We start from the raw sequence: 10498 nt of genomic DNA, 5'->3' as shown, positions 1-10498 counted from the left end.
ATGACCGTTTTGTTTAGCCTATTTGAGGTAGTAACGCCTCATGATCAAGAAATAATTATAATTACTCACGCCGTTTGCCGTTTTCATACCTTCAAAATCACAGGAATCTCAAGATCTCAGTTATACGATGGACAAAATCCAGTGACTGAGTTTAACTACAAGAATATGATCTTCACTATTGGAACTGTCCAAGATTAAAGTCGTTTTTTATCTTCTTCCAGGCACTTGCTGCAGTTGCTAAGCACAGACGGCACAAACGAGTTCTTACACTGCGATGCGAGGTAAACTTCACTGTCTGATGTTTATTTAAAGCTGAAAAGTTTATTTCCGTTCTTTCGAGCAATTTCACTCGCTTTGAAAGAAATTTTAAAAGAAAAAGTCGTGATCAGGAGTTCAAACCATCTTCAAAACGTAAAAGATGGAAATCAGAGCAATTCCAACCAAATTTTTAGCAATAAGAAGTTCTGGTCGACTGGGTTCATTCCTGAAATCCACGTCACGCTCGCGAATATTGCGCTCCTCACCGGCAATCCGAAGGTTTGGAATATGTACATTTCTGGTGTCGTGGAGAATGTTGTAATATTTTTCATGCTCAAAAAAGGTCAACAATTTAGATTCTTTGTTCCTTTTTCCTTTTCTAGGGAGATGATCGTCCTCAATCAACTAAAGTTAAGCGAAAACTCTTCCGTCCAACCTCCTGCCTTGATTATCTGCTGAGAGGAGCCTCAAAATGTGGCGTCTACAGACTTTACGATAATGGCGGAAACAGTTACCCGGCTTACTGTGATCTCAAGTCCGAGCCTGGCACTGCCTGGACCCTAGTCATGTCCTGGAGTACTCTAAATCGTAAGCTGCCCGCTTTTCGGAAGACCCCTTTCAAGTACAACTCTCCAGTGAACGAGAACGCACAGAACTGGAATCTGTACCGCCTGAGTTTGGCACGAATGAAGTCCCTACAGAGTCACTCCACTCACTGGCGAGCAACATGCAGCTACCCGACCCACGGCGTCGATTTCAGAGATTACGTTCGTGGAAGCTTTAAAGACTTCAACATTGTGGATGACCTTGCTGTGAACAACAAATGCAAGAAAGTTGAATACATCAACATCCGCGGACACATTGGGATCCACCAAACGGTACCTTTTTGGCAAATTGCTAACAGCTACTTCCTGCATATTGACAGTGGATATACTACCTGTCAGTTTAAGGCAAAGTCGGGCTCGGTGTCAAGTGAAGACAACTTTGGCTACTATGTCACAGTAAACCCAGAGTTCCGCTGCACACAGGGAAGCCAATCTACTACCCAGTGGTGGTTGGGAGCTCATCTCTAATCCGGTCAGAGAAGCTACAGCACGACGCAACAGGTCGCAGCATTTCACCCCGGACTTGATTGAGAACAAACTGTGATCCGTAGATAATAAAGATACGAAAATATGTAGTCTTTCACGAATACATTAATAAAGATGTTGTTAATCATCGCAAGTCGTGTGAAATTGATCATGTGGAGTGGAACGAAAAAGAGTGATAAAAAGAAAGAAAGAAAGAAAAAGATTGGAAAATACGAGTGACAAATGAAAACTTGTTTCTACCGGGCAAGAGTCAAATGAAAGTTATTTATCACAGAATTGTGTACTTGTGAAATGTCCCTCATTTGGAACTGGCCAGTGGCGTACCTACAGCGCCCTAACTTCTCACTAACGTCAACACAACATTTTTATGTCCAAATTTAAGGACCAAAAGTTGTTTCCGCTACCATCGTAAAATTCTCAATATGAGCGCTGGTCTTCATTCGTTAAAAGGACTCTCGTTCATGTTGGACTTGTTGGCGGAGTGCTTAATATTAGAAAGCATTTTCCGGCTTGACAATGAGAAGAACTTAAATTAGCGTCAAACACGAAATAACAGCCCAAAACAAAAAGCTAATATAGTCCATGGTCTCAGTTCTGGTCTGTTTGGTTTATCATGGACGATAATAGAAATTTGAGGCCCTTCTTAGGCTGGGGTTATTTTCGGAGGGGATTACATTCACAAATTTTGGGGAACTTTCATTCTTTCCGTATCCTTTTTTTTTTCTCTCAGTTTTCTCCGATTCCACCACTCCCTTTTGTATTACCCACTCCTTATAATTGAAAACTAAACAACCCCTCACCCCCCCCCCCCTCCACTCCCGACGGCTGCATCCCCACTTTCCCCGATTTCTAAAAGACCGAGGGAGAACAGGAACAACGCATGCGTCACAGGACAATGTTGTTCTCCCTCAGTTTTACACGGACGAAGAAAACAACACAAGTTGGTACTACCATTGCAGTTTTGCGTCCTTCATACCAGTTTAAACGGTTGATACAGCGACGCATCGGTCAATTTACAATAAGGATGCTTGTGCTTCTGCTTTCAACTGCCTCATACGTGTAAAACAACCTTTATATTTCAATTGACAGTTATACGATGAAAATTAATATCTTGTGGAAAAGATAAACAGTCGTGTGTGGGTTCAAATCTAATGCGGTGTCCTTACTGTTCAGTGGTTTTCAACAGTGTAACGCAGCACCAACACTAAAGTTATCAATGCGCCTTGACCAACCACAACAGACCCAAACAGCATATGTAACTAGGCCACGCACGGAAAAACGCGCGCGAGCAAACCACGATAGCTTCACGTTTGATTTTAGTTACAACTGGTTAAAATAGTGGCTAAGTTTCTTTAGCCAATCACAAATCGTAGCAAGACAAAACCAAAACAAACAAAATTACTTTCGACACCAAGTTGAAGACCACTTTCAAAAACATTTAGTTAAACAAAGGTTTGAAACAATTTTGATGCTTCTAACAATCTATTTTATTCTAAACAATTATCACCGCTGCCACTGCACTCAAAAATCGCCTCCAGAAATGGAAGACACGTCACCAAACGTATCCTGATCAACAGAGACGTATGCCGAGCTTTCTTCATGAACACTGTTATCAACTGACGGTAGCATAACTTGGATTTGAGTTGGCTGTTGAGGTTCAATGTCTTCTTCATCAAGTTCAACAGCTCCATTCCTTTCTCCCTTAAAGACTAATCCATCTTGTTTGCTCGTGAAAACATTTTTCTTCCCTTCCTCTCTGTTATCATCAGCCAATGCAGAAGCCCCTTGTCTGCGCTCTTCTACAGAATAAGTGTTTTGTAAACTTGTCTCTGATAGTTGACTGTCCTTTTCTTCAACATGAATTACCCTGGGCTTAGCTTGTTGTTGTTGCTGCTGCTGCTGCTGCTGTTGCTATTTCTGTTGTCCTTGTTGTGCAGTGGGAAAAGAAACATCAGTGCCGAGCGTTCCCGGCAACAAATCCGAAGCATGAAGAGAACGCTCGTCGTGACTCGGCTCTCCGTCGGCATTCCTCGGAAAGACTTCAAGTGCACCGGGAGTTTTGGTGTTCTTAACATTCACAGGTTCGTCATCCAATGTGAATTTCTTAGGTAAAGGAGGAGGAAGGTTCCCCACTGCACCGGACGGCTCCCACACTACCACCTCACCCGGAGAGAGTTTTCTTGGGACTGCAAATAACAAAGAAGTGGAAAATTGTTACCTGATGTACTTGTTTTAAGTCACACTTTAAGCCGGTTAGCTCTACTATAAAGCAACTTGGAGTATTTGTATTTGTCTTCACTATCATGGATGGGATGCTAGTCCATTGTAGGGTTATCCCAAGCAATATGTCGCCGGTACCCATTTATATACCTGGGTGAAGACAGACAATGTGGAGTAAAGTTACAACACGACAATGCAGAGAACAACTTATCGTTGAATCACCAACCCTCCGATATTTTACCAAAAGACCGAAAGGTCAAGCGCGCAAACCACTACGGTACCGCGCCTCCACCGTCTTGTTGTGTTACTATGCATTTTTGTGCCCACGTTTGGTATTTTTGGCAGGCGTCTTTCAGGAAAGCTGACTGGAGAAAAACGATGTACTTTGAATTACACAATAAGAGTTCGTCTCAAAAGAGCGACCAACATAAAAAGTACAACTGAATAGCTTTCAGTTGAGTAGTGCTACCACAGACTCAACCGCTTTCTTTATTTTGTTTTTTTTCTTTGTTGACTCCAAAAATGAAAGGGCTAATCAGTTGCCTTCTAAATTGTTCAAGAACAAATTTAGTGAACGTCCTTGAATATCCAGTGTAATACTAAGAGATTTGCCGGGATGATTATTCTTAAGCAATTCTGATAAAAAGACTAGCGCCAACAGTATCACTAACCTACTTCACCAGGTTCCTTTGATTCAGTCTTTCCCTGACCTCCATTAGGCATGCGAAGATGCTCTGTTAACAACTCTCCTTCGCTGGTGCTGTTATCCGCTGACCGCCTGTAATTCTGAATGCAGTTCAACCGAACAGGCCTCACTTCGTCCAGCTCTGACATCAGTGGTAAAATTCCAAGAAAAAGACATAATTCAGTGGTAAACATATTTCAATCGAAGGCGACGCAGCCTTGGGTCGTTGATGAAATACCAAAATGTGACTAATTATGCTATAAGAGACGACTCTTCCTTGGTTTTGTCGCTGAAATTCTAAGGTGTGACCAATAAGTTGAAAGCTACTAAGCAAAACTTTGCTGTGGCACTAGTATGATGTTGTGTAATTAATCTTCAGGTGTTTCTCATTTTCGATTTTGCGGAAAGAATCCTAACGAAAGCAACTGAGCAGCATTTTCCTATGAGTAACGTTTATTACGCTATATGAAGTGGTTGTAACGCTTTAGTCTTTAGTTGGAATTCTAAGCGTGACCATTCTAACCATCCAAATAAAAACTACCACGGAGCTCTTTCCCGTAGCGCTGTACATTATGCTTTACAAGGTGGTTCTCGCGTTTGATACTGTGGATAAAATCCTCACTGCGGATAGCGTGAGCATTTATTGAAAAGTTAACAAGCATAAATTTCCTTCTCTCTAGCACCACATTTAATTAACTGCTTTGTTGTTACAAGAAACAGAAACTATTTTCCTGTGGTTCTTCAACCTGATAGAAATACTTGTTAAAAATTTTCAAAACAACATTTCAGACGAGTCTTAAAAGCAGGGAGACATTCACCAACGGCTCCTGCTTCTTTAAGTTACAACAGACTGAGGTGCCGCGTACCGCAACCACCTAAACTCTACGGACTACCAAAATTACACAAACCTAACATACCCATGCGACCCATAGTCTCGTTCTGTGGGTCCCCGACTTACGAACTATCCAAATACTTGACTACTATACTGAGACCGTTGACAAACGAATCCCGACACAAACTGCAGTCTACCGAGACCTTTATTTACGTCATCAAGACGGTACAAATACCTGACGACTACAAACTTGTGTCTTTTGATGTGAAATCACTGTTCACCAGTATTCCACTTCAACTGGCTCTAGACTGTACTGCTACCGCCATCGAGAACTCCACGACAAAACTGCCACTGCCTACAGATGACTTAATGGACTTACTGAACCTCTGCTTAACGTCCACGTACTTCCAGTACATTCGGAAAGCACTACAAACAGTTACACGGAACAGCTATGGGCTCACCAGTTTCTGTTGTTGTAGCAGAAATTGTCATGCAGAACATCGAGAAACAAGCCCTAGCAACCTACAAACGGACACTACCGCTCTGGTTAAGGTACGTAGACGACACCTTTACAGCAGTACACAAAGACGAAATCGACGATTTTCACGAACACCTTAACAGACAGAACGCTGACATACAATTTACTAAGGAGATCGAAGAAAATGGTAAAATACCTTTTCTAGACTGCTTAGTTACCCGTAACAACAACGACAACAAACTAAGTACTACGGTTTACAGGAAACCAACACATACTGACAGACTACTGGACCAGTCATCCTACAACCCTACTTCTCACAAAGCAACGACTATACAGACCTTGACAAGGCGAGCACTACTGGTTTGTGACTCACCTGACAGACTCGCAGACGAAAACAACTACTTAGACAACGTTTTCAACAAGAACAACTACAACAAGGACTTTTTTAGACGTAACACTTACAAGAACACTGAACCTAACGTCACAAACAACGACGCGACTCCCGTAACTACTGTAACTATACCCTACGTAAGGGGCACTTCTGAGACTATCGCACGGATTCTACAACCCTACAATACCCGTGTAGCTCACAAACCTATAACCACTTTACGACAACAACTGACGAAAGTAAAGGACAAAGACGAACCTAACCGCAGACAGGGAGCAGTTTACAAGATCAAATGCTGCGACTGCCGGGCCACTTATATTGGTGAGACCGGCAGAAATTTAAACGTACGACTGAATGAACACAAACGAGCAACTAGAAATGGTGATATCAAAAATCACATTGCTGAGCACCATTTACAAACGAACCATAGAATCGACTGGGACTCTGCCAAGTGCATTACCCACTGTACAAATTACTATCAACGACTCACTCTGGAAAGCTGGTTTACTAACTTAGAACAAACGCCACTCAACCGTTGCCTACAACTACCTACACCATACAAACGACTTATTGACAACAACAACGAAACAAACAAACAATAGACATTTTACAAACAATAGACCCACGGACTTTTTGACTAACAAAAGACGGATCGAAACGCACCAATCACTTTTTACAGTCTTCACAGCCAATATCATCACGGCTTACTGACAAACGACCAATAACATCTGGACTTCGTTGACCAATCAGGTTAACAACCAGAGACGTATATACCACCTACTAACGTTCCACAATTCACTTGACTCTGAAGATGACTTCCATTCAGGTTGTCGAAACGTCAGTCAAAGTCACCACAAACAGTCCTTGTCAGGACTACACTCACCCGGATGATCATAATTTACGTACTTATGACAATACTCTCGAATACAAAAATCGTGTGATTTATAAATAGGAATTGTTTGACGTCCTCAATATAAAAGCCACGACATAGATCTTATTACAGCCCTAGTTTCGAATTACGTTAGATTGCGATTAATAGTACTGTTTTTGCTCAGATCCTACGCGAGAACGGACATCTACAAATTATACAAATTAACGATTAAACGAGGAAGGACGGGGGAAAAGGAGGAAGAAAGAGAATATTTCATTGACTTCCCGTTTCTGACATACAAAACATACTGATTGGTTCCTCGTCGTTCAAACTGTCAAAAATATCGTCGCTTCGCCGCTTACAAATACAATGCGATTTACAAAAACTAATTCTAGTAAAATAATTCTATACTGCTCCCGTCTACGGATTCCAATAATATGGTAGAAAATGACATCTCTTCCTTCAGGCTAACCATGCAAATTGCGCCGTAAAATTTTAATGTGAAGCATAATGACATGAATTTCTCATTACGCTATCTAGTCTTCTTTACGGAGAGATACGCTATCCCGTTGCCTGGGGCAATCTAGCCTCTTCCAGGCTCCTAGAGAGACGCGCGAAGGAGAGAGCGAGCCCTCCTCGTTTTCGTCCCCTCGCCCTCTCCTTCGCGCTTCTCTCTAGGAGCCTGGAACAGGCTAGGGGCAATCGAATGCACTGCAAGTAAAAAGTATTTTCATTTGCGTTCCATGGCAGTGACTGTGCAAAGTTCCTTTCCACTATTGTACGTGTTATCAACTAAAATATAAACACTGTGAAAACTCTTATCAAGAACGGGGTTTTATAAGAGAAGTGTGTGTGCTTACTGCGCCTATGAAGCGAAAATTGTCTTAAGGTAGTTATAAAATTTACCCTTTCAAACACGGGATTTCAAAGTTTGAGATTGCTGGGGTGAAAATTGCCGATTTTGTGAGCGCTCAAAGTTGGGCTATTTTGCTTCAAAAATGGTATTCGAATCGCGCGGCCAAAATGCCAGGTGACAATAACTCCTGACGTCACGTTGGTGCCAAGAATTGCAATTCATCATGGCGGAAGAAAAGAAAGATAAGCGACAGCGAGGGCGATATTGCGTTGCTGGCGTCCGTAAAAAAGAGAGTTGCCAGAATCGATCGTTCACAGAATCGTTAGACATGCTTTTCTCTTTCTACCATCCTTTTCGGCGGCAAGAACGGAATGAAAGTAAACAAACTTTTGGCACCAATTACCAACGTGACGTCACAACTTGGAATTCATCATAAAACTCGACCCAGTCCTCTGACCATTTTTGAAAGCAAAATAGCCCAACTTTGAGCGTTTGTAAAATCTACAAGTTTCACCCCAGTATTCTAAAACTTCGGAATCGTACATGTTAAAGTACAAATTTTATAACTACACAAAAGCAATTTTCGCTTCATAAGCACTTTAATAGAGACGGTGGATCCTTTCAAGTCATGAGTCAGTGCAGTAAACAAGCTATGTTAAAATAATTGACAACTGAAATACTACTCTAAATGCTTTAACCACGTGTATCAAAAATACAATAGTCTGGATGCGCATGCGTATCAACCGTTTGCCTACCCTTCCCCTTCCCTGTGCTGTAGTTTCGTTTTGGTTTCGGGGTCCCTCTCTCCTGAAGCTAAGGTTCGTTCGCCTCGCGCGCGCGCTTTCTTGGAAAGGAAAGTTAGGAACCGACTAGACTGCTAAGGAGACTATTAAACAATACGAGTCTAATACGGGTGTCTCGTCACTTACCGTCTGAGCACAACATTTGAGACCTACGACTTTTTCCCAATGGACAAAGAGCGAGATCGAGTGAACCAGTGTCATTTTGGCGCGAAAATGAGTCGTTATTTTACTACAAGTTTTTGACAGAACGACGTGGTGGCAAAAACGAATCCTTGTCTCCTCGGAACGTAAGTGATCTCGTCTTTTTGGAATTTACTTCGTCGCTCACAAAGAGTAAAATGAAGCTCCCCGGGATATCTCTGTTGATACTACTTTGCTAAAAACTTCAAGTCTTATCTCGTAGTCGAACTCATACTAGAATCTAATGGTCTCTATTTATTTCTCACGCTGAAGCCTCGTCTTCTTAAAATTTCAAACTGAAAATCATTTGAAGATGAAAATGATTTGCCTGCGAGTAAGCTCCCTAATAAGGGTCTCACGCGAAATAAGTCTCGGGTGAGACCAAATAGAGAGCTTGCTTGGCAGGTTATGTGTTTCCTTACATTTGAACCTGAATTATATGGTGGGGAGGCCCGCGGGAGGAGGGGAGGAGGCTTAATAGATATTTTACCTGTAACTGAACCGATTTGAAGGCAATCGGAAAGGATGTAAAACGTGACATTGTGTAAAGAATTTAGAAGTTATTCTTAAATATTACCCATTCGTTTGGCTAATTATGTTCGATCCGCAAAGAATTAAGCAAGTGTAGACGAAGGCCTTGTTCAAACGACATCTTCAACAAACCTAAATTAGCATAGGTATTTAGCATTTATAATCATTTAATAGTGTTTAACGTCTGTAAAGTAGTTAAGAGCCCCTCAGGTTGCCCCAATTTCCCGTTTTTTTTACATTCTTGGTTTGTTTTTAATCCTTTCTTTATCCACTGCAAACTAAAAAGGTAATCAGAGCTTTACTTTAAGAAAGTGACTTCGTGAAATTCATTTTTGTCTTCTACAGACAAATGCTTCAATGTTTACTTTCGAAACATGTTCAGCTCGGAAATAAAATAAACAGAAGCAACTGACCCAGTCGCCTGTTGAATAAATACTAAGATAAGGTAGCTCCCTTAAGACAATTGAAATGAAATGTAGACTTCCGGTGCGAAAGAAAATCGGTTTTAACGAACCTTTTGACATTTCACGGAATATAAGGCTATCCTGTCTTGAACTTCTCGTCGCTTGATCTCGAAAAATAATCTTTTCTCACTTTCCGGAGTTTACTGACAGAACTTTTTGCCCGGAAGTTTAATATCATTTTGTGCATATTTTAAGACACAATTTTACTTCCGCAAAAAATGCTCCGTGTAAATACTGGGACACGAAAAGACTCTAAGGACAACTGCTGCCTTGGTGATTTACACCGGCCAAGAGAACAATTGATTTGATTTGGAGAAGCAATGTTTACTTTTATAATAATGACTGAGATCGGCTTTCCATCAGAATCAAATAGTTCATGATGTTAAGGTATGAAATGGATTGTACAGCGTCTCTCCCCTTAGTTGTACGTTTTTCACAAATTCCTTTGTTTTTGTAGTCCAGTGTCATTTTCCAGCTGCCAAGCAGTTCAATCGCTATTTTACTTGTGATCCTTAAACAACTGCTTTATTCCGCCAGCCTCGTTCGGATTTCTTACAATGTCGCATTTCATTTTGGCACGTGCATGTAAGCTCGAAAAAGCTGTACTGACTTTCGATTGCTTTATCAGTTTTGTGATGCCAATCAGTGACTCATCTTAGAAGGAGCAACCTCAAACGCGTGTTTGTAAATTAGAAATTTCATAGAGTGTCTGTAACACAAGCAACGAAAACATCATGCCTGGTTTTTCTGTCGGTTATAATAAAAATAAGCTATCGATCATATGAAACAACGGTGTGCCCTCGGTCGCTGAATCACTGTGTTGCCATCCCATGTAATCACT

The 10498-nt window shown here is 41.4% G+C and overlaps 1 protein-coding gene across 1 annotated transcript; it reads left to right on the top strand.

The window, feature by feature from the left end:
* LOC146489514 (uncharacterized) lies at positions 1 to 1417 on the top strand. Its single transcript, XM_085110202.1, has 3 exons — positions 1 to 27; positions 222 to 281; positions 642 to 1417. The coding sequence occupies exons 1-3, from the start codon at positions 1 to 3 to the stop codon at positions 1329 to 1331; spliced, it is 777 nt and encodes a 258-aa protein (XP_084966328.1). The 3' UTR covers positions 1332 to 1417.
* The last annotated feature ends 9081 nt before the right edge of the window (positions 1418 to 10498 follow it).

Source organism: Pavona decussata, unplaced genomic scaffold (genome assembly GCF_977016875.1).
Source record: "Pavona decussata unplaced genomic scaffold, jaPavDecu1.1 SCAFFOLD_6, whole genome shotgun sequence".
Taxonomy (NCBI): Eukaryota; Metazoa; Cnidaria; class Anthozoa; order Scleractinia; family Agariciidae; genus Pavona; species Pavona decussata.
Note: the sequence above shows the minus strand (reverse complement) of the source record. Positions and strands in the feature narration are given on the sequence as shown.